Raw genomic sequence first — 23,974 nt, 5'->3', positions numbered from 1 at the left:
AGACCAAGATAATTCTATTTGGTTCAGATGGTTTCAAGTGTGTGTGGCGGCAACCAGGTGAGGAGTACAAAGACAAGTGTGTCTTGCCTACATTCAAGCATGGTGGTGGGAGTGTCACGGTCTGGGGCTGCATGAGTGCTGCCGACACTGGGGAGCTACAATTCATTGAGGGAACCATGAATACCAACATATTCTGTGACATAATGAAGCAGAGGATGATCCCCTCCCTTCGGAAACTGGGCCGCAGGGCAATATTCCAACTTGATAACGACCCCAAACACACCTCCAAGACGACCACTGCCTTGCTAAAGAAGCTGAGGGTAAAGCTGATGGACTGGCCAAGCATGTCTCCAGACCTAAACCCTATTGAGCATCCGTGGGGCATCCTCAAATGGAGGGTTAAGGACAGCAACTCCACCAGCTCCGTGATGTCATCATGGAGGAGTGGAAGAGGATTCCAGGGGTAACCTGTGAAGCTCTGGTGAACTCCATGCCCAAGAGGGTTAAGGCAGTGCTGGAAAATAATGGTGGCCACACAAAATATTGACACTTTTGGGCCCAGTTTAGACATTTTCACTTAGAGGTGTACTCAGTTTTGTTGCCAGCGGTGTAGACATTAGTGGCTGTGTGTTGAGTTATTTTGAGAGGACAGCAAATTTACACTGTTATACAAGCTGTACACTCACTACTTTACATTGTAGCAAAGTGTCATTTTTTTAGTGTTGTCACATGAAAAGATATAACATATTTACAAAAATGTGAGGGGTGTACTCACTTATGAGATACTAATATATGTAGTATATATATTTTTTTCCTCAATTCTGTATGCAGAAATTACTCATAGGAGCTTACACTCGAATCTCCCTGGATCTTCCTTCCTGCTTCTCTTGTTAATGCAGCCTTATCCCACCATACATTTTCACAGAGAGCCACTTTAACTAACATCAACCTTTTTTTGATTTTTTTTTCCCCATCATTTCGGATGCAACTTTCTTTATGATATTGTTTTTCTCTATTCCACCCTCCATTCTCTTAATTTATTTACTCGCAACTTCATAATTAGAGCCACATAAAACGTCATCTTTCATCTCTGCTCTGTGATTTATGATAAATTTAGTTTCCTTCGGCCTGGCATTTGCTTCAGCAGGCGGCCTTCCTTCAAGTACCACACTGATTGATGTCTTATCTTTGATATGTTCCATTAGCCTCCAGGAGCTGAGAGTTCAAGGCCCTCTTGGAACCTGAGGAGCCCTGCCGAGGAACTGAAGGCCTTCAGAGTCCTTGGGGTGATTGACAAGGTAATTCTTCAACATCTCTTGGAGAGTTCAGTCATAAATCGACCGCATGCTGACATAGTGTCTTTGAAGCCCGGGATCTTAAGGATATGAAACAAAAGGGGAAAATGACTCAAATGCATCTGCACTTTTAAAATAACAAAAGCAACGGAAGGGGAAAAAAGGCAAGCTTTATGTAAGCAATTCATGTAAGCTTGTGCAAAAACCTATCTAAGATAGGGGGCAGAGTATGTTTCTCTTGTTCTACAATGTGGTGTCGGTTACAAAGAAAGAGTCTTCTTATGCAGAAAAAGGCTTGGTTTTTCACTAATTGAAGGTCGGCCATGGGTTGAAAGGAACTGGTAATGTTTACATGCTGGTAAACAAAATGATTGCATGTAAAAGACGATAAAAGCTGGACTCCGGGCAAACCATTAAATACACATTTAAAATACATATACACAAAATGGTTTCCTGCCTAATGATTTGTAATGACATCCAGACAGTCTGTAACTATACTTTTCTACACTGCAATTAGGCAATATAACTTTGGCACCTCTCTGCCCCAGCTTGTGATTGGACAATGACAGGGCAGCGGTTGATATGTTAACCACTTTGTTCTCTCCTCCTGTCAACATGTTCAAACTGTTGACTAGCTGCAGAGTCCAGTTCTATGTAAATTAGAATTTAGGGCCTGTGCCCATGGGCTTTTATTCACTTCAGATAGGTTTTGCATACAAATGCAAGTCGTTGGGAATGCAAACCTCTTTATGTATGGGTGCAAGTCAGGGGGAGGTCAATTGCACTCGTCAATGAATTCTGAATAATCTAAAGCTGGATACACACTATCCAACTTTTGTGGTTAGATTTCCTTCAGATTTACCTTTTCTATGTAATGCAAGGGCCTGCCTGATTGCATACAAATTGAAAGTGTTTAGGTTTGATCTCATATTATATGGTTTTGGTAAGTCTAAAGGAAAAAGTTTTCAGAAAATCTTAGAGTGTGTATGGCCCATTAGAAACATGTCAAACTGGCGTCATTGACAGAAGCCCAAAACCCCATCAACTTAGGCCCTTCAAAATGATTTTGTTTAAATAATTAAAGTTTTTCAGTTTTTCCCAACTCCAAGACATAATTGGTGATGGGGAGGAGAGCTCCAGCAAACAGCCTGTGATTGGCCGCCACAGTTGTGCATGTTCTCCAAGTACTGTGAATTGGGGGGGGGGGGGGGTGAGTCCCTTCCTCTCCAATCAGGGCTCAGAGCTCTCTTCACTGAGCTCTGCAGTGTAAGACTTCAGATCCCCACCCCCTGCTTTTCAGAGCGGGTAGATGCTGTGTAAGCTTTGGAAGGTGTAGGGAAGAGAGGGCTGCAGATTACAGCATGTGTAGGTTGTTTTGTTTTATCTTTGTTTATTGCCTAAAGCTGGTCAATGTACTTTGTATACAGGTGCATCTCATAAAATTTGAATATCATCAAAGTTAATTTATTGCAGTAATTCAATTCAAAAAGTGAAACTCCTATATTTATATAGATGCGTTACACACAGAGTGATATATTGCAAGCCTGTCTTTTAATTTTTATGATTATGGCTTACAGTTAGTAAAAACCCAAAACTAAGTATCTCAGAAAATTTGAATATTACATAAGACCAATAAAAAAAAGGATTTTTAATACAGAAATGTTGGCTTACTGAAAAGTATGTCCATGTACAGTATAGTATGCGCTCAATAATTGGTCGGGTCTCATTTTGCATGACTTACTGTATCAGTGCGGTGTGAAGCCCAGGTTGCTTTGATAGCGGCCTTCAGCTCATCTGCATTGTTTGGTCTGGTGTCTCTCATCTTCCTCTTGACAATACCCAACAGATTCTCTTTGGGGTTTAGGTCAGGCGAGTTTGCTGAACAATCAAGCACAGTAATACCATGATCGTTAAACCAGGTATTGGTATTTTTGGCAGTGTGGGCGGTGCCAAGTCCTGCTAGAAAATGAAATCAGCACCTCCATAAAGCTGGTCAGCAGAGGGAAACATTAAGTGCTCTATAATTTCCTGGTAGAGGTGTGAGCTGACTTTGGATTTTATAAAACATGGTGGACCAACACCAGCAGATGACATGGCTCTCCAAATCATTATTGACTGTGGAAAATTTAGCATTTCATTTGGAAATCAAGGTTCCAGAGTCTGGAGTAAGAGTGGAAAGGAACAGAATCCAAGTTGCATAAGGTCCAATGTGAATGATTTGGGGAGCCATGTCATCTGTTGGTGTTGGTCCGCTGTGTTTTATCAAGTCCAAAGTCATTGCAGCCCTCTACCAGGAAATTCTAGAGCACTTTTTGGAGACTTGCACAGGAAGCAGTGACACATAATCAAACAAGGGTAGTGTGTGTGTGTGTGTGTGTGTGTGTGTGTGTGTGTCACTACCAAGCTGGTATTTTGACATTGTAAATTTAAAGTAGAACTTTAGTCAGAAAATTAAGTCTTGCTAGATCACTTCAGGCTTGCCCCTCGTGCAGGTATAACTATGTAAAACATTAAAAATAAGTGCCTGTACTGTGTAAAATCCAGTAAAAGACTGTCTCACCTTGCTCTGCATATGCTCAGTTGCTGTCCATTTTTAGGCACTGCCGAATTTGTAGAGGCCGATCTGCCAACAGCCTTGAAGCAGAATTAAACCCTCCTTTCCTTTACAGCCAAGGAGGTTGCTTCTGTTTGATCTGCAACTGCCATGATGGTGCTGTACATGTGATCAGTTATGTCACCAGATGGTTTGACCGTTTGGTTGAGGACACAAGCAAATGTGACAGTTGGCAATCCCGGCATTTCAGGAATGTTACTGTTTTTTTTTTAAACTGTTAAATCGATGGGTTTAGTTCTACTTAGATTTACTGCTGTTCAGGAGCTCTGGGCTTCAGCAAAATGGCAGCCTCCAACAAGAACAAACAGGCTATAAAGACAAGAAAAACTCACTGCTCCAGGTGAAATAGGAAGCCTAATGATGCAACAGGTGCCCGCCTCCGTACACAATGAATATAGAAGAAATGACCGCACTCCAATTGACATCAATATTCTGGTTTAATGAACGAACATCCCAGTGTAGCGAACAATAACAGGTAGACGCGTTTCACACACTAACAGGTGCACTAATTCAATGAATAAGCACACCATTTCTTCTATATTAAAGAACAAACAGGAGAAAAGCCTGAGGCAATTTACAGCACACATTAATTTTGGTAGCATAATTATTAATATGGCATGCATGTTCCAACAAAAAGTTGGTAGGTGTTAAGTTCCGCTTTAAGGAAGAATTCCAGGTATGTTCTATTTTTTCATACTTTAGTTACATTGGTCAATCTTGAACCAATGTAATCCTGCATAGACCGTACCTGGCCGATGCCCCTGTAGCTGGAAATCACTAAAGTAGACACCACTACTCCAATGATCTCCACTTGCTTCTGGGTCTCGTGCTGAACGGCTAGTGTGATGCATTCTGAATACCTGCAGCGCCATTTAGAGGAAGCTTTGTATTTTCTGAATGAGTGCAGTACGTTGTCTGGCTGGATAATCATCCATATTCCCATCACACACATTTCTGGAATAAACTCTAAAGTGTTGGGTGCTGCAACAACCTCCAGCTGGGAACTGGAACATTCACAGCAACCGTAGATTTTTGTCAACACCATGGATCTTCCAGGGTTCGTACGGTCATGAAAAACCTAGAAAAGTCATGGAATTTTAAAATGGCAATTTCCAGTACTGGAAAAGTTTTGGAAAATAATTTAACCCACAAAATTTTGGAATAAAATTCCTGAGGCTGGCCAGCACCTGGGAGATACTAGGGAAGAACCAGGGGTCTGAAGAAGGAGCGGTTCACGCATGCTCCGAAACCGGTTACCGCCCCCCCCCCCGTGTCATCACGTACGTGCGGCCCTCCAGTGAGGTATGCGCTTCACCGCTGCCTCGATCTGACCGAGTCCCCAAGTACATTAATATTATTCCTGCCTAGACTACTCCTGCAGGGGGCAGCATAACCCATTCAGCTAATGAAGGTGGAGGCTGCGTCTGTCAATGGCCTTCAGAGAAAAAGATTTTACGGTAAGATCTTACAAAAATCTTGCTTTTCAGATACTGCTTTAGGCTCCATTCACATACTCGTGTATCGGATCACGGGTAAATCGTGGGATGCCAGTGCGATCCCCGTGACTTGCGCACCCCAAACGTGGCATGATTTTGCTGCGATTGTTGCGATTCTGCTGCGATTGACGCCCAACAGAATTGGGGGACGCTTGTTGCCCCAAAAAAGTACAATCGCAGCGTTTGGTGTGCCATTGCAAGTCGCGGGAATCACACGATTTGCAATGATTCGGGATCGAGAGTAGAAACGTGGCGATTCTGCCCACGATCCGATATGCCATAATGTGAACGGAGCCTTAAAGTAGTATTTAAACCAAACCCAAAAATGTAATATATTGCAGCTTACCAAACATAAGATGTGGTGGCAGCATTCATTTTCTTTTTTTAGCCTTTTTAGTCTTTTTTTTTTCCCCCCTCTGTTTTCACCTGGTGATCTGGCCAGTAACATACTTCCTGTGTTAAGAGTGCTTCCACTCAGGATGGAGGAACAACAGAGACGCCTTTGGACAACAGTATTGTTAGTCTGGAGGGAGAGTATCTGGTTTAGATATACTTAGACCGCATTCACACTGGTACGACTTGGACCGCGACTTGTCAGCCTGACAAGTCGCGGTCCTCACGCTACCATTGTGTAGTACAGGAGCTGTTCTAATAGGAGCGACACAAGTCGCTCCGACTTAGAAAAAGGGTCCTGTACTACTTCGGGGGGAACTGGAGGCGAACTGGAGGCGAACTGGAGGCCACTTGCGTTGACTTCCATTATGTGAAGTCCGTGCAAGTCGCGCCGAAGTCGCGCTGCACGCGACTTCACAGGTCGCCCCCTAAGTCAGAGCGACCTAATGTGAACGGAGGCTAACAAATTGAAGCCAAACTCCAGCTTACAATTTTAAGCAGTTACAACAACAATTTAATTACTTTGGAATTAACGTTTTGCATAAATAAATGCTGATCATTGTAAGCACCCCTCCCAGAGGTAAATGATTTGTCTCAACGCTCTAACTGCTACATCTACAGGATTGCTTGTTCTTTTGAAAAACAACAGACTAAGATCCCGTTCACATTGGGGCGACCTGTCAGGCGCCCTGGTCGCCTGACAGGTCGCCGTAGGTCGCCTGCCATAGAGAAGCTGTGGACCCGTTCTAATAGGAGCGACACAAGTCGCTCCGACTTAGAAAAAGGGTCCGGAGCTTCTTTGGGGCGACCTGGAGCGACCTGCATTGACTTCAATGTTATGAAGTCCGTGCCGGCCGCTCCGAGGTCGCGGTGCGAGCTGCGCACCGCGACCTGTGAGGTCGCCCCGGCAAGTCGGATCGCCCCAGTGTGAACGGGGTCTTACTGGCTTAATCACAGGTGAAACTAAAGAAAAGAACGCCTAAAAATGAAAATAAATGTGACCAGCACATGTGAGAATTAGCTGCAATATAATAAATGTTTGCTTTTGTGTTTGATGGCGCTTTAAAAGCATGAACAATGCCTAAAGTGCCACCCGCTTGCTGGATATAAAAATGTGCAAAATCACTATACGTTTTCTTGATGGAGAGAACATGAACATATTGCAGCCTTTTTCAACCAGGGTGCCCAGACGCCCTGAGGCACCTTGAGGTTTCTTCAGGGGTGGCTTGGCAAAATGAACAAAAAATTGTTCACAAGCCGGCGTGCAGACGAAGCCTGCCTTTTATAGTTACACTAATACTGGCCATACGCTAGCCGAAAAACTGTTCGAAAATCTGTCATTTGGTCTGTTCGTTGGTTTTTCGGGCACAAATAGAAAATCGGTTTTAATATTTCAACGCTGAAAAATTGAAGGAACAGTTTGGAAAATTTTGCTGAAGGAACGATAAATTGAAAGGTTAATGTGTTTCTCCCCGAACTGTTTGCACTAGGCATATGTGACATAATGAATGATTTATAGACCAAAATTCGGTCATTACATGATGGCACGATCATCTGCTCTCACGGCCGAGTGTTCATTTCTCTAGCGCTCATCGACAGACGTAGTCCTCGGTGATACACCACCTTCGGGTTATGTTACCTCCGCAGGAGCAGGACTAGACAGGAAATTAAAAAGCTCTGGCCACACCCTAGGGGCAGTCCCAGAGGGTATATCCTCTCTCTCTCTGCCTCAGCAAATCAGTTATTTTCTGTCTAGTTAGGAGTAAGGACCTAGATACCTTGCTGGGATCTTAGGTCTTGGCAAGATTTTTTTCTTAAAGGATTTTTTAGACAGCTTTTTTTCTCCAAGTGTTCCTGTGAGATCTTCAAGAAAGAAAGCTGAACTGGGCGACGGGCTGGATGTTGAGATCCGGTGGTCACCCCAGTTCAGCCTACGAGCGCGTGCAGGCCATAGCTCCGCGCTGGGTCGGCCGCGACAAAGTCCCATTAAAGGACTGTCCACGCGAGTTAAACGTCTCGCCGAAACGCCAAAGACCATGAGTCACGGCGTCCGTATCGGTCGACAGCCCTCCCGCCCCGGTGGAGAGGGGTACTGTCAGGAGTTGGTGCCCGCCTGGTTCCGGTATGGTGAGTAGTATGTTCCCCCTTTTTCCCTGACGGGTTTTGTGGTGAACGTGGGCCCCTCTCTGTATGGTAAGAAAGAGTCCTTTCTATCCTATAACATGTCACAAATCCTCCTACTTTGAGTGTGATTTATGTGTGCAAAAGCCAGGAGGCTTGGCTTGGGAGCTAACAATCTATTGTATACATGTTTTAAAAATGTAATCTGTGGCATTCTGGGAATCTTATGGATTAAGTATAAGCTACCTACCAGTCAGAAGCCACGGACATGTAGACTGCCTTCCAAATCAGATCTCCAGCTAATAGCAGGCCTCCCGAACGGCCACGCGGTCCGCCAGGGCCGGTACCGCCAACCACGCCATATCCCCATGCAGAGAGAGTGTTGTGTGCCCTGCAGCACACCGCTATTCAGTTTAGGCCGCCGCCATTTTTTTTGCTGGACCGCACGAGCCGCCATTTTGGCGTAGCCTCGTGTCTCCAGCATGGGGGCGGCCATGTTTGAGGTGATCCTACACCTCGTGGAGCTTGGGGGAGGCGCCGGAAGGCGTGCAGAGGGGCGGAGCCGCCTCCTTTCTTCCTGGGCAGCCAGCCAAGAGACTTCCTGTTTGTCAAGACAGCGCTGTAAGCTGTTGCAGTTTAACTCTGAGCATCAAGTGGTGAGCCTGGGGGTCTATCTCTCTCTCTCTCGATCGATAGGGATCCCTAAGCAGGTAACACTAAGGGGCTTTTTGTGGCGCTGGGGGTCAGAAAAAAAAAAAAAAAAAAAAGTTTTTTTCTTTACTTTTGAATTATATTATCCAGGAAGTAACTGGAGTTATTATGGACCCTGCCACACATATTCCCCCACCTGTTTCCCTCGAGGGGGCCTCGGGACCCGCCGGTGCACAGAGTATAGAGTCATTTACAGCAATTTTGGAGTCTATGGTGGCTCGGGTGGAGGCGGCCTGTCAGGGACGGGGGTCTAGGAAGCGACCCCCGCCTACCCCTATACCATCTGACACCTCTGACTCAGATTCAGAGATGGTTACGGCAGTTGCAGGTTCCTCTGCAAGGGCTGTTATCCCAGGTAAAGCCCCCTCAGACAGTGAGGAGGACGCTTCTTCTCTTGCTATAATTCAGGAAGAAGCATTGGTGGACGCACTAGTTGTGGCAGTGCAAGAAACCTTAAAACTTGAGGCTTTACCGGCAGAGGCAACTGAAACAGAGAGGCCTTTTGGGACGAATAAGCCCATCAAGACGGCAAAGGCTTTTCCTGTACCTAAATGTTTTGGTAATCAGATTAAAGGAGAATGGGAGCATTCTAAACGTACCTTTACTATTTCCAAGCGTATTGCTAGACGCTATCCGTTTGAGGAATCCATCATTAAGAAATGGACGGTACCACCAGTCGTGGATCCGCCTATTTCCAGGCTGAATAAAGCCACGGTTATTCCAGTGGAGGACACTTCGTCCTTTAAGGATCCGGTGGATCGAAAGATAGAAGCAGAGTCCCGCACTATCTTTTCTCTGATAGGGTCAGCATTTAGACCAGTAATCGTTATTGGTCTAGTTTCCCAGACACTTACGGAATGGGCGAAAATGGTACGCCAAGATCTTAGGGGAAAAGATATTCCCCAGGAGACATCTGATTTGATGGAACAGATCATACAAGGGCTACGGTTTATCTGTGACGCAGCCTTGGACACTACTCCCCTATTAGGGCATGCATCTAAGTTAGCAGTGATCCTCAGACGTGTGCTGTGGTTAAAATGCTGGTCAGCTGACCTAGGTTCCAAAAAGACCTTGACCAATCTCCCCTTTCAGGGGAATCGTCTATTTGGAGCCAACCTAGATGAAATCATTAAGGATGCCACTGGGGGCAAGAGCACTTTTTTGCCACAGGCTGCAAAAGCTAAGGGACCTCGCAACAAGCGAGGACCTTTCTTTACCGCCCATAAGGGCGCTCGGCTGGTACTAGCGGGAAAGGCAAGACTCCTCCAGGAGGGTTCAAGAAGGGGACCAACCCAGCCAAACCCGAAGCAAAGGAGTACACAGCCTGAAGGTGCGCCCCCACCCGGTTTCAGGGTGGGGGGACGTTTTCACCGGTATTCAGGACATTAGATCGAGCATCAACCACTACTACCGGTGCGATTCTTCCCTTCCAACATTTAAGTACCACAGGAAGCGGTAGTTACCGTTCCCTGAAAAGATCTTTTCCTTTACCTTTTCCTAAGATTAGTCCCGATACCTCACAGGAATCGGATCTGGTTGACCAGATAGGCCAAGTAGCCTCTAGTCGGGTGACTTCGGTCCCTGAGGTTCAACCAGAAAAGATCACCCTTCCTGATAGCAATCAGGTATCTGATAAATGTGTGGGAACAGAAAACGACCAGACTTTCTCGGATGGTCGGGGCCAGATAGCTCTAGGGACGCCTGGTTCAGATCCAATCAGCGCCAGTGGTCCTAGAAATTCTAGGCTGGCCTCCTCAAGCCGGCCTGGCCGACTTGGACATGTTAGTCGCAGACGTTCCGTGGGAACTTCGTCTCAGGGAGTGTCTGTGGTCTCAAGGACCAATTTACCTTCGTGCTTTACAGTCGCTGGTTTTAATGGCCTGGCCATTGAGACCCAAGTACTGAAGGACAGAGGTTTGTCTACTTCAGTCATTCCTACCCTTATTAAAGCAAGGAAAGCGACTTCCAGCAAAGTCTATTATCACACATGGAAGACTTATATTGCGTGGTGCGAATCTTTAGGATTTCCTCCACGTACCTATTCGGTGACTCGAATATTGGCCTTTTTGCAACAAGGGGTTGAGCAGAAGCTAGCCTTGAGCACCATCAAGGGTCAAGTTTCAGCATTAGCAATCTTCTTTCAGAAGCCTTTAGCTACCAAATCCTTGGTGCGGAATTTCATCCAGGGGGTGCGGCACCTGGCTCCTCCAGTCCGCGCGCCCTTACCGCCCTGGGATCTTAATTTGGTTTTGTCGGTTCTACAGAAACCTCCCTTTGAAAACATCAGGGAGATTCCCTTGCTTACTCTATCCCAGAAGGTGGCCTTCTTGGTGGCTATTACTTCTGCTCGCAGGGTGTCAGAACTGGCTGCATTATCATGCCAGTCACCATACCTAGTGATTCATAGGGATAAGGTAGTACTTCATCCTAAGCCATCTTTTCTTCCCAAGGTGGTTTCAGATTTTCATCTGAATGAAGATATTGTACTACCTTCCTTGTGTCCTCAGCCCAAGCATCATCGGGAATATGCGTTGCATTCCTTAGATGTGGTTCGGGCAATCAGGGTATACCTGAAAGCTACGGAATCATTCCGTAAGACGGATTCACTCTTTGTGATCACGGATGGCCCCAGAAAGGGTTTGCCTGCATCTGCCGCGACCATTGCCAAATGGATTAGACTAACGGTGGTACAGGCTTATTCTATTAAGGGTCAGAGTCCTCCGTTCCCTGTTAGGGCGCACTCCACTCGAGCGCTCAGTACTTCCTGGGCCTTTCGCCATCAGGCGTCAGTGGTCCAGGTATGTAAGGCGGCCACCTGGTCGTCGGTACATACCTTTACAAAATTCTATAAAATTGATGTGACGGCATCGGCGGATGCCTCATTTGGCCGCAAGGTTTTGCAGGCCGCAATTTGAGGAGACCGGTGGTCTACCTCGAGGGTTTTTTTCTGTTTGAAAAAAAAAAAAAAAAAAAAAAAAAAATTGTTTTCTCTTTTTTTGGTTGAGTCTCATCATTAAGGATGAGCATTGTAAACTTCTAGTTGGCACCGGTTGGGCCTTCTAGATTGGGATTGATTTCCATTTTCCCACCCCTCAGTCGTGATACTGCTCTGGGACGTCCCGAAGGTGGTGTATCACCGAGGACTACGTCTGTCGATGAGCGCTAGAGAAAAATGGATTTTTGTAAAATCTTACCGTAAAATCCTTTTCTCTTAGCTCATCGACAGACGTAGTCCCCGCCCCTCTGTTTTGGAGTTGGGTTGGGTTAAATTCTCTAAGCACTGCTTTTTCACATAACTGATTTGCTGAGGCAGAGAGAGAGAGGATATACCCTCTGGGACTGCCCCTAGGGTGTGGCCAGAGCTTTTTAATTTCCTGTCTAGTCCTGCTCCTGCGGAGGTAACATAACCCGAAGGTGGTGTATCACCGAGGACTACGTCTGTCGATGAGCTAAGAGAAAAGGATTTTACGGTAAGATTTTACAAAAATCCATTTTTTTCTCGAAAAAGAGTTTGAACGATTTTTCGTATACTGTATGGCCAGCATAAGTCACAGGTTTTCATTGTGCACCATTACAACTTTCTAATTGCCGGCGTCCTAACAACCAATGGCGTCATCAGTTGATAAGGAGGATGTCCGTCGCCTGCATAGCATCCTTGTTTGACCCTCCCCTGCCCCTCCTCATCAGTGGTGGGGTCACATTAGCTGAGTGATGGAGAAACACTGGAATACTAGTCCGTACCAGTTTCCAAAGGTCTATTTGCTTTGGAAGAATAAATCACCTGGAACGTTGGGTGTCCTGCTCTGACTGGATTTGGCGGCATTATGTAAAACTATTAGAATAGCTATTACATTTTAAAATGGGGCGCCTTGAGATAGACCATCATTTTTAAAGGGTGCCTCGAGATTGTCCATAATTTTTAAAGGGTGCCTCGGGAATGTTCATAAATTTTAAAGGGCGCCTCAAGATTGTCCATAGTTTTTAAAGGGCGCCTCAAGATTGTCCATAGTTTTTAAAGGGTGCCTCAAGATTGTTCATAATTTTTAAAGGGTGCCTTGGGAATGTTCATAATTTTTAAAGGGTGCCTCGGGAATGTTCATAATTTTTTAAGGGCGCCTCAAGATTGTCCATAATTTTTAAAGGGTGCCTCGGGAATGTTCATAATTTTTAAAGGGTGCCTCGGGAATGTTCATAATTTTTTAAGGGCGCCTCAAGATTGTCCATCATTTTTAAAGGGTACCTTGAGATTATTCATAATTTTTAAAGGGTGCCTCGAGATTGTCCATAATTAATTTTAAAGGGTGCCTTGACTGAAAAAAAGGTTGAGAAACACAGACATATAGTAATAATGATTTAAATAGCTGTCCCTAGCAGTTAGAAGGCCTCGACAGACTAGTAAGGCTTTACCATGTTTACAAATTTATAAATCACAGAGGTGTGCTTTACAGATACGCCCTATTCTCAATTTGATTCAGAACTCTAATGCAAGCAAATTAATTAAATTAATAAAGGGGGAAGCAAAAAGCTGGGAAGACAATCACATCACAAGACAATCACATGACATGTCAAAGTCCGGGTCCCTGCCTTTCCTCCTGGGGTGCCTTCTGCAGTGCAATGCAGGGAATATTTAGTGAAACACTGCTGGTTGCATGATGCACACTACTTTTTATATATTTCTCATAAAATTCAGCCACAGTGTGGGGTGAACACTGTGATATTTCCTGGAAAATGTGCAGCAATATTTGGTCCTGGAGTTCTTCTTAAAGGGAATTTCTACCTTTATTGTATTTTATGCATGCTTCAAAACATTATTAGAGGAAACCAATCAGTGCAACCAAAACAATAAGGATGCAAGCGGAACACTATAGGCAATTATCACAATACCTATAAAAAAAATGCGCAGAAGGGAGAAGTGCAGCGCAAACCAATACAAAAATAATATATAATAAGAAAGTCAATATGCTAAAATCAAAAATAGTCCCAAGAGACTAAGGAAATGTCAATAAATGCACATATCCAGTGAAATAGAGTGTGACAAATGTAGCATCAATGTGGCAAACGTGCAGAGTCCCACCACCAAGGAGCAAAATAGCTGCTAAATCAACCTTATTACCACTGAGCTAACAGAAAAGTCATAAAAGCGTTCCCCTTAAGAATAAATCCAAAGACTAATGACGCTGGGACCCCAGCTCCAAGTGCGGGGCTCCTTCAAGTCATATGTAATTTGAAAAAACACAGAATAGTGCTCTCTGTTTGCAAAGATTTAATGATAAATAGACAAATGGAATCAAACTCCCATTCCTTAGCACTGTCTTCAGTGCATATAAAAAGCACTAAAGTACAAGGTGATCGTACACCATACACAGAAGCAACTGCGGGTGATGTCATCAACAAAGTGTTCCTCTCCATACGCGTTACGTCCTGGGCGGGACTTCCACCAACAGTGATGGAACCAAAACATCAACCCGCACACAAATAGTTTATTTTAACCACTTGCCGACCGCCACAAGTACATATACTGCGGCAGTCAGCCCCTCACAGGCAAAGTGACGTATGGGTACGTCACTAGCCTGTGAGGCTCTGGGGAGCGAGCGCGCGCCACCGGAGGCACGCTTCCGCTCCTGTGCGGTCACGGACTCCCCCGTGCGCCGGTCACTTGCGATCGTCGGGTGGAGAGGGAGAAAGGCAGGCGGCTGATGTAAACAAGCCGCCTGTCATTCTTCCCTGTGTAGAAACAGTGATCATACGGTTCTACTATGTAGGACCGTTGATCACTCTTCCTACAGCTCAAGCCACAGCCAATCACAGTTAGAATCACGCCCCTAGGGACACACACCACCCCTCCCTCTCAAAAAAAGTTAACCCCCTCACTACCAGTGTCATTTTACAGTAACAGTGCATATGTATAGCACTGATTACTGTAGAAATGTCACTGGTAACCCCAAAAGTGTCAAAAATGTCAGTCAAGGGTCCGATCTGTCCGCCCCAATGTCGCAGTCCCGCAAAAAAAAATTTGCAGATCACCGCCATTACGACAACAACAAAATGACAAAAATCTTTCCCTTTGTTAGTAAACGCGATAACTTTTGCGCAAACCAATCAAAATACGCTTTTTGCGATTTTTTTTTTTTAAACAAACATATGTAGCATAAAACAAATTGGCCGAAAATGTTAACTTTTGATTTTTACATTTTTTTGGGGAATTTCAAAAATGTGAAAAATATTGTTATTTTTGCAAAATTGTTGCTCTTTTTTTGTTTATAGCACATGATCAAAAAATCGCACAGGTGATCAAATACCACCAAAAGAAAGCTCTGTTTGTGGGAAAAAAAGGACGTCAAATTCGTTTAGGTACAGCGTCGCACGACCGCGCAATTGTCAGTTAAATTCACGCAGTGCCGAATCACAAAATACCCCCTGGTCAGAAAGGGGGTAAAATCTTCCTGGGTTTAAGTGGTTAATATGCACTGAAGACACTGGCAACTCTGTACTCCTGTGACCCATTTTCAGCAGACAGCAGGCTGAAGTTTGCTGACGTCACAGAGCGGTTCCAGGCTGGGGCAAGATCGCGACAATGAAGTCGGGATCTGCCCACATGCCTTAAGGGACACCCAGCTCAACCTCTCTGAAAGCCTGAGTCGGCTGCTCCCGATCCCTCCACAGCTCAGTGCTCCAGTGAACGCAGTGAGCGCACGGAGGGGGGCAGGGCAGGTGACTGACAGTCACCAGCTCTGAGCTCAGGGAACCCTAAGAACTGAGCGATGTGTGATGTTTGATCACTCCGTTCTCATTCCTAAAACCAGCGGGGGACAGATGCAGTATTGGACCACTGTTGCATCCATCTAGGTAAGAATGATTCTGGGAAAAAAAAAAATACTTTTAAAAAATTTTGCTTGAAAAACTGCTGCACAAATACTAAAAATAATATATATGTGAAAAAACACGTTGCAACAATCACTATTTTATTCTCTAGGGTCTCTGCTAAAAAAATATTTATAATGTTTGGGGGTTCTAATTTAGTGAAAGTGATTTACTGATGTCTACTTGTAAACAAAAAGTGTCAGAAAAGGCCTGGTCCTTAAGTGGATCATATCATAATATCCTTTCCTTCTTCATACTTCAACTGTCTTCTGTTGCATTAGAGTGCACAGACCCAATTCACTTAAATAAAGATGAGTACAGTACCTTTTAATTTTACAGCAGGCATAAAGCGTGATTGTGTTTTGGGGAACAGATCGATGCCTCAGAGTGTTGAAGCAGGCATAGCTTTCTCTCACATGTTTAGATGGATCTAAATATATTTGGGTAAGTATTTTTACTAAAACAAGTGTTCAGATTTTGGAAAGAAACATTTGTCTTGTGTATTTGTTATATTGGATATATTTAATTATTCTTATTATTATTAGTTGACCATTTACATAACTATTAATCCCTTAGGCAATTTTTTTTTTCTAGCGAGACCTTATCTAAACCACCTTAAGGTAGCGGCACTAGCCTGACATTATCATCTGTGCTGCCACCAGTCATGTCCCTGATGACCTTGGTTGGTTGTTCACTAAGGTGACAAATGGCTCGCCATGCCTCCTTTTTCTGTGGGCTCGCCTGTTGCCTGCCTCCGGGTCCGTGCCTCCCCTTCTGCTGAGTTTTGCAGAATTCCTTCCATCTCATGTCTCAGGGCTTTGATGCATATGTTCTGAAGGTGGCCACAGTGACTTTGGTCGGTAACAGATGGTAAACCTTCAGGCTGCCACCGGCTACACTGGTGTTAAGTTGGAAAGTTAACGTTTGATGATAGATCAGCAGTGCATATGAAAGGATTTGACAAAAGAAATATCTTTAATTAAAAAATTAGCATAGCAAACATATTTTGCCATTTGTATGCAATGAAAATATCCAGAAATTTATTATAATTTTTTTTTAAGCCAGCAGGCTCGTCAGGTTGCACTGTATTACAAATTCTTGAAATTGAATATTGTGATCTGTGACCAGATTGCCTGAAGAGACTAGGTTATTTTGCAATACAGAAGTGCGTAGACCTTGTAGACTGGCAATCATTGATTTTGTATGTCCCATTGGATGCTACAAATATGGCACACATACTAGCGTTAGTTCATTTTTTACTAGTATTGCCTACTGAATACAAAATATCTAAAGCAAAGAAGTAAAATGTAATAAATTGAGGCTTACCAGTCCTTAGATGTTGTTACTGCACTAGTTTTACATTTTCAGGTGAAGAGTATTTTCAGCAAGTACAGAAACTATATATTGATCTTGCCAGACTTTAAATCACAAACAATGTTTTTCATCTGTAAACCACAAATTCCCCCATTCCTCTCTGTGTAATGAATATGAAAAGAGGAGGAAAGGTTTGACCAGTAAAGCAGCCTATGGCAACCACAACTTCATCATTGGATACAATGGAGTGAGTGAGTGGAGCCACCCAGAATTATTCGCAAGATCATCAGGTGAGGATAAGAAAAATGAAAACTTAGGTTACATTCACCCTGGCGATTAAGGGAGGTGTGAATTGTAAAGGCAGTTCCTCCTGCGGCTCCCAATAGGTATGTGAAGCAGCCAGCCCTGTTCACTTAAATGACAGGACCCCGGCGGTCGCAGCTATTCACCACTCTCTGCCCGACCAGCGATTACCTGCCATGTAATTTGTGTGCGTCCAGTTAATCCCTGGCTGTGCAAATAATGTCAAACAGCTGTGGTTGTTGGTGATATACAGTGCATCCGGAAAGTATTTACAACGCTTTCTCTTTTTCCACATTTTGTTATGTTACAGCCTTATTCCAAAATCGATTAAACTCATTATTTTCCTCAAAACTCTACAAACAATACCCCATAATGACAACGTGAAAGAAGTTTGTTTGAAAACTTTGCAAATTTATTAAAAATAATAAATGAAAAAATCTCATGTACATCCAAGTATTCACAGCCTTTGCCATGACACCTAAAGTTAAGCTCAGGTGCATCCTGTTTTCGCTGATCATCCTTGAGATGTTTCTACAACTTGATTGGAGTCTACCTGTGGTAAATTCAGTTTATTGGACATGATTTGAAAAGGCACACTCCTGTTTGGACTCCATGATCCATAAATGGAAGACATTTGAAACCACCAGGACTCTTTCTAGAGCGGGCCTCGTGGCAAAACTGAGCGATCGGGGGAGAAGGGCCTTAGTCAGGGAGGTGACCAAGAACCCGATGGTCACTCTGACAGTGCTCCAGCATTTCTCTGTGTAGAGAGAGGAACCTTCTAGAACACAGGTGTCAAACACAAGGCCCCCGGGCCGAATGCGGCCCCCCAGGGCATTTCATGTGGCCCTCGTACCTCTCCTGCACCTGCGGCACCCCCCTTGTCTCTGCCCCCACCTTGTATCTGTAGTCGGCAGCAGAGAGGACAGAACTCCTTTGCCAGATCCTGCACTTCTCTGTTTAGCTGCAGAAAAGGCTCGTCTTTGCCCTCCCCCCTTCTCAGCAGTCCGCAGCAGAGAGGAGGGCAGAATTCCTCCTACAGATCCTGTACCTCTCTGTGCAGCTGCAACACCACCTTGCCTTTGCCTCCCCTGGTCCCAGCATTCAGCAGACTCTGAAAGCTGACTCCAGCCCTCCTCTGGTTCTCCTCCAGACCCTGCACTTCTTCCCAGATCCACCCGCATCTTCTTACTGGCAGCAGCACAAGGTAAGGGGGTGCACTGTGATGTAAGGAAGAGTGGGTGACTCTTAACTTCTGATCGTGGGAGGTGCTCTTGACATCTCATGTAAGGGTGTAAGGGGGCGTGGGGTGCTCTGGACATCTAATCTTACAGATATAACCGGTCCTTTGAGGGCAACCATATTGCTGAAGTGGCCCGCAATGAAATTGAGTTTGACACCTCTGTTCTAGAAGAACAACCATCTCTGCAGCACTCTACCAATCAGGCCTGTATGGTAGAGGGGCCAGACAGAAGCCACTCCTCGGGAAAAGGCACATAACAGCCTGCATGGAGTTTGCCAAAAAGCACCTGAAGGACTCTCGGACCACGAGGAACAAAATTCTCTGGTCTGATAAAACAAAGATGAAACTCTTTGGCCTGAATGGCAAGCATCATGTCTGGAGGAAACCAGGCACCGCTCATCACCTGGCCAATACCATCCCTAGTGAAGCATGGTGGTGGCGGCAGCATCATGTTGTGGGGATGTTTTTCAGTGGCAGAAACTGAGAGATCAGTCAGGATTGAGGGGAAGATGAATGCAGCAATGTACAGAAACATCCTTGATGTAAACCTGCTCCAGAGCGTTGTGGACCTCAGACTGGGGCGAAGGTTCATCTTTTTGCAGGACAACGACCCTAAGCACACAGCCAAGATAAAAACAAGTGGCTACAGGACAATTCTGTAATTGTCCTTGAGTAGACCAGCCAGAACCCAGAATTTAACCTGATTGAACATCTCTGGAGAGATCTGAAAATGGCTGTTCCCCATCTAAGCTGATGGAGCTTGAGAGGTCCTGCAATGAAGAATGGGAGAAACTGCCTAAAAATAGGTGTGCCAAGCTAGTAGCATCATACTCAAAAAGACTTGAAGATGTAATTGGTGCCAAAGGTGCTTCGATAAACTATTGAGCAAAGGGTTGCGCGATGTACAGAGTGCACTTCCAGGGGTTCCCTATGCATAGAGTGCCGTGTTCAGGAGTGTGTTGTGTACAGAGTGCAGGGTTCAGGGGTGCCCTATTGTACAGAGTGCAGAGTTCATGGCTGCGCTATGTACGGAGTGCAGGGTTTAGGGGTGCAACCCCTAAAGAGAGCTTCTGTGTTTACAGGTGGCAGTGGGGAGCAGAGGGTGAGAGTTGGAGCTGGTGGAATGGAGTTGAGAAGCTCACACTGTGAAGTGAAATCAGAGTAAGCATCTTCAGTACATGAGAGAAGTTAAAGTTGGTTGTTTATAGAAGAATACAGTATCTGTGGCTGGCAGCATCCCAGCTTTATGTGCCTATTAACCACTTTACCACCGGAGTATTTTCCTGCTGTACGTCCAGGCCACTTTTTGCGATTCGGCACTGTGCGACTTTAACTAACAATTGCGCGGTCATGCAACGCCGTACCCAGACAAAATTTACGTCCTTTTTTTTCCCACAAACAGAGCTTTCTTTTGGTGGTATTTGATCACCTCTGTGCTTTTCATTTTTTGCGGTAAAAAAATGCGAAAATTTTGAAAAAATAACAATATTTTTCTACTTTGACAGTTAAAAAATTTCCAATATATTCCATTTTTGTCATATATTTAGGCCAAAATGTATTTAGCTACATGTCTTTGACAAAAAAATTCTCAATGAGCATATTTTTAACCGCTTTAAGACCGGAAGATTTTACCCCATTCCTGACCAGGCCATATTTTGCGATTTGGCACTGCGTTACTTTAACGAACAATTGCGCTGCCGTGCGAAGCTGTACCCACAAAAAGAGCTTTCTTTTGGTGGTATTTGATCACCTGTGCGATTTTTACTTTTTGCGCTATATACAAAAAAAGAGCAACAATTTTCAAAAAATAACAATATTTTTCACATTTTTTATATGAAATTCCCCCCCCCAAAAAATGTAAAAATCAAAATTTTTTAACATCTTAGGCCAATTTGTTTTCTGCTACATATATTTATTAAAAAAAATCGCAATAAGCGTATTTTGATTGGTTTGCGCAAAAGTTATCGCAGCTACTAACTACGGGAAATTTATGTAATTTTTTTTTTTTTTTTTTAACTAGTAATGGCGGCGATCTGCGATTTTTTTTTTTTTTGCAGGACTGCGACATTGCGGCGGACAGATCGGACCCTTGACTGACATTTTTGACATTTTTGGGGGTACCAGTGACATTACTACAGTAACCAGTGCTATAAATATGCACTGTTACTGTAAAAATGACACTGGCAGGGAAGGGGTTAACTTTTATTGGTGATCAAGGGGTTAATGTATGCCTGGTGCTTACTAACTTGTGTAGGGGGAGGGGACTGTGTGACACAGGCACAGATCGCAGGTTCAGCTATGCTGAATCCTGTAATCTGTCACTGTTTGTCACTTAGGAGATCAGCCCGCTTTGTTTACACAAGCGGGTGGATCTCCACACTCGATCCCCGACGATCGGGGAAGAGCGGCGGTGACTGAATACAGCGAGAGAGATCCTCCGGCAGCGCGCGCGCGCTGCCCACAAGGGGAGGAGTCCAGCGATGTAGGTCTACGTCGCTGGACGATTTCGAACCACTTTGCCACAGTACCAGCTCAGTGAGCGGTCAGCAAGTGGTTAAATAAAGCTGTTGATTTTATTTTGTGCCTTTTATGTACTGTTTTGAGAGACCAACCACCTTTTAAACTCCTGTTCCATTTTAGTTTTTCCTGGAATTAGTATACAGTATCTCACAAAAGTTAGATAACACGAACGAGTCACATGACTCTGGGGAGGGAAAATGGCTAATTGGACATTTTGACATATGGGTGTACTCACTTTTGTTGCCAGCGGTTTAGACATTAATGGCTGTGTGTTGAGTTATTTTGAGGGGACAGCAAATGTACACTGTTATACAAGCTGTACACTCACTACTTTACATTGTAGCAAAGTGTAATTTCTTCAGTGTTGTCACATGAAAAGGTATGATAAAATATTTACAAAAATGTGAGGGGTGTACTCACTTTTGTGAGATACTGTTTACAGTGGTGGTATAACTCAGTTGTGATCCTAAGAAAGACGTGGAGCTGAGAAGTAGTCTGGTTTCCTCTGATAGTCAGTGCCATCTAGTGACCATAATTTATTATTTTCGGCCGTCGCACATTCAAACTGCTGAGAACAGAGCTAGAAAACATACGATTTTGTTCCATTATCAGAGAACGAATTAATGTGCACTTTCAATGGATCAATAGCTATGGACATTTTTTATAAATACACCCCTATGTGTCTTTAATATGAAAAAATAACATAAAATCTGTTGCTAGGTTCACTGTAAAAGAATTACAAATATTTTGGTGGGTAAAACAATTGAGATATATTTAAGCAAACATTTCACCAGTTTATTACATACAATAGCTACTTTTTTTTTTTTTTTTTTAAGCTACACAACCTCGAGATAAGTAAGTAGTTTTGTAGTGGCAGGGCCGAGTTAACCAAGTTTTTCCAATAGTTTATAGATGGTGCTGTGGGGGCTTTCCAGCAGAGGACAATGGCCTTGAGTTCATCATACGGTAGCAGGCCCACGAGTGTTTTGACCGCTCGACTAGGCGCCAAGGTGTCCAAAAGCCTCAACAGGCACATTTCTTTTGTCAATGGTACATGGATGGTGGTGATCGATAATATGAATGTTGTGACTTCAGACCAGAACTTTTTAATCTGAGGGCATGTCCAAAAAACATGTATTAAATCTGCCGATGAAGAAGCTCATCTCCAGCAGGACTCTGGTACGGAGGGGAATATTTTATGTAGGCGGACAGGTGTGAAATAAATCCTATGCAGGATTTTAAATTGGATTAGTCTATCTCTGGAGTAGACCAGGCATGTGAGTGGGTATCCCCAAATATCTTCCCAGTCCTCCCCTTCTAGTGATGGAAAATCTTCCATCCACTTGGCTCTGAGAGACTCCATCCCCACATGTAAATTGGGCATTAGATTTTTATAGATATTCAATAAAGGTTTAACCAAGGATTCATCCCTGAGCAAGTCCTCGAGGGGTGACATATAGAAGGCCACCCGGGAGTCCTCAAACTGGGAGTTGAAAGCATGTCTGAATTGTAGAAATCTAAACAGGTACTTATTCGGAATGCCATATAGTTCTTTTCACTCATCGAATGTTCGTAACCGGTCTCCGGTGCATATCTGCTCCAAATATTTAAGGCCCCTGGATGCCCAAACACCAGGATCAGGTACCAATATGAACTCTCGGAGGACCAAAGGGGGTGATGTGGCGAGACATGACCTGGAGGAGCTGGGCGCAGAGAGCTAGCTGCAGATCATGCCCTCAACGCGGTTTTCATAGCCTCCGTTATAGGAAAAGGAGGTTCCTTAGCGCCTCATAAGAGCCCAGGCAAGCCGCCTCCAGAACCACCGCTGCATTGGAATCATCTGAAATTAGCCAGTTATGTGCATGAGATAGTAAGGCTGCCAGATAATAATTATAAGGCCCCATTCCCACTAGTGCGACTTGTCCCGCGATTTTGGACCGCAAAATCACATGACGAGTCGTTTTCAATTATTTTCAATGAGCCCCATTCATATCAGTGCGTTTTGAAGTCGCACGACTTTAAAGTAGTTCCTGCACTACTTTGCCACGATTTTAAGGCGTTTTGAGGCATATAGCCTTGCCATTGCTTTCAAAATCGCGGTAAAATTGCGTTGCATAAGTGTGAAAGGGGCCTAAAGGTCAGGGCAGACGAGACCACCCTTACAATAGCTACTTTAAGGCCCCTTTCACACGGGTGGTTAGATTTCAGTTTTTAGCTGCGGATAGAGGAACTTCTTTATGGCGGCTAAATGCAGAAAATGCATCTCTATGGCCCCGTTCACACACTGCGTTTAGCAACGTTTTCACAACATACAGTTTTGTGCATTTAGGAAAAATAAAGTTGACAGCGTCTGGGAGCGATGTATAACAGTTATCTGTACATAAATGCATTTAATCGCAGTATAAAGAAGAAATAAGTAAACCGTTGCTATACAAAAGGCAAGAATTTACTACCGCAGCTAAATGCAGCCGCATGTAAACGCAAGTAATGGCATATAAACACAATGTACAAACGTGAGGGATCTCTGTGCCAGGGGTGTTGGAATTTTAAAATAACAAAACGTGCTTTTACAAGCGGCTCAGCAACCGCCCGTGTGAAAGGGGCCTAAGACCAGGCCTTTTCTGGCTTTTTTTGATTACGTGTAAGTCTCCATTCACACTAATACGACTTGTCAGGCGACTTGGCAGCCTGACAAGTCCCGGTCCGTTGTGTGGTACGGGAACCGTTCTAATAGGAGCGACACAAGTTGCTCCGACTTAGAAAAAGGTTCCTGTACTACTTCGGGGCGACCTGGAGCGACTTGCATAGACATTCATTCTGTGATGTCCGTGCAAGTCGCGCCGAAGTCGCGCTGCATGCGACTTCACAGGTCTCCCCCGAAGTTGTGCCGCTTCAGTGTGAATGCGGTGTAACAATTAGTATTTTTTGCTAGAAAATTTCTTAGAACCCCACCCCAAAAATTATATATTTTTTAAAGCAGAGGCCCTAAAGAATAAATCGGTGGGTTTTGCAATTTTTTTATGTCACTTGGTATTTGCATATGGGGTTTTTCAAATTCAATTTGTTGGGAAAAAAATAACCTTTTTTGAATTGCAATGCAAAA

General features: G+C 44.2%; 1 protein-coding gene across 1 annotated transcript in view; it reads left to right on the top strand.

The window, feature by feature from the left end:
* The window catches only part of RPS6KC1 (ribosomal protein S6 kinase C1), a 297,897-nt gene that overhangs the window by 143,087 nt on the left and 130,836 nt on the right, over window positions 1–23,974 (top strand). Inside the window, exon 9 of the mRNA XM_082251364.1 lies at window positions 1,206–1,298. Within this exon, the coding sequence (XP_082107490.1) occupies window positions 1,206–1,298 (93 nt within the window). The remainder of the gene's footprint in view (window positions 1–1,205; window positions 1,299–23,974) is intronic.

The sequence above is a fragment of the Pelophylax lessonae genome (assembly GCF_965119305.1).
Source record: "Pelophylax lessonae genome assembly, chromosome: 3".
Taxonomy (NCBI): domain Eukaryota; kingdom Metazoa; phylum Chordata; class Amphibia; order Anura; family Ranidae; genus Pelophylax; species Pelophylax lessonae.
This window is presented reverse-complemented; position numbering and strand designations above follow the sequence as displayed.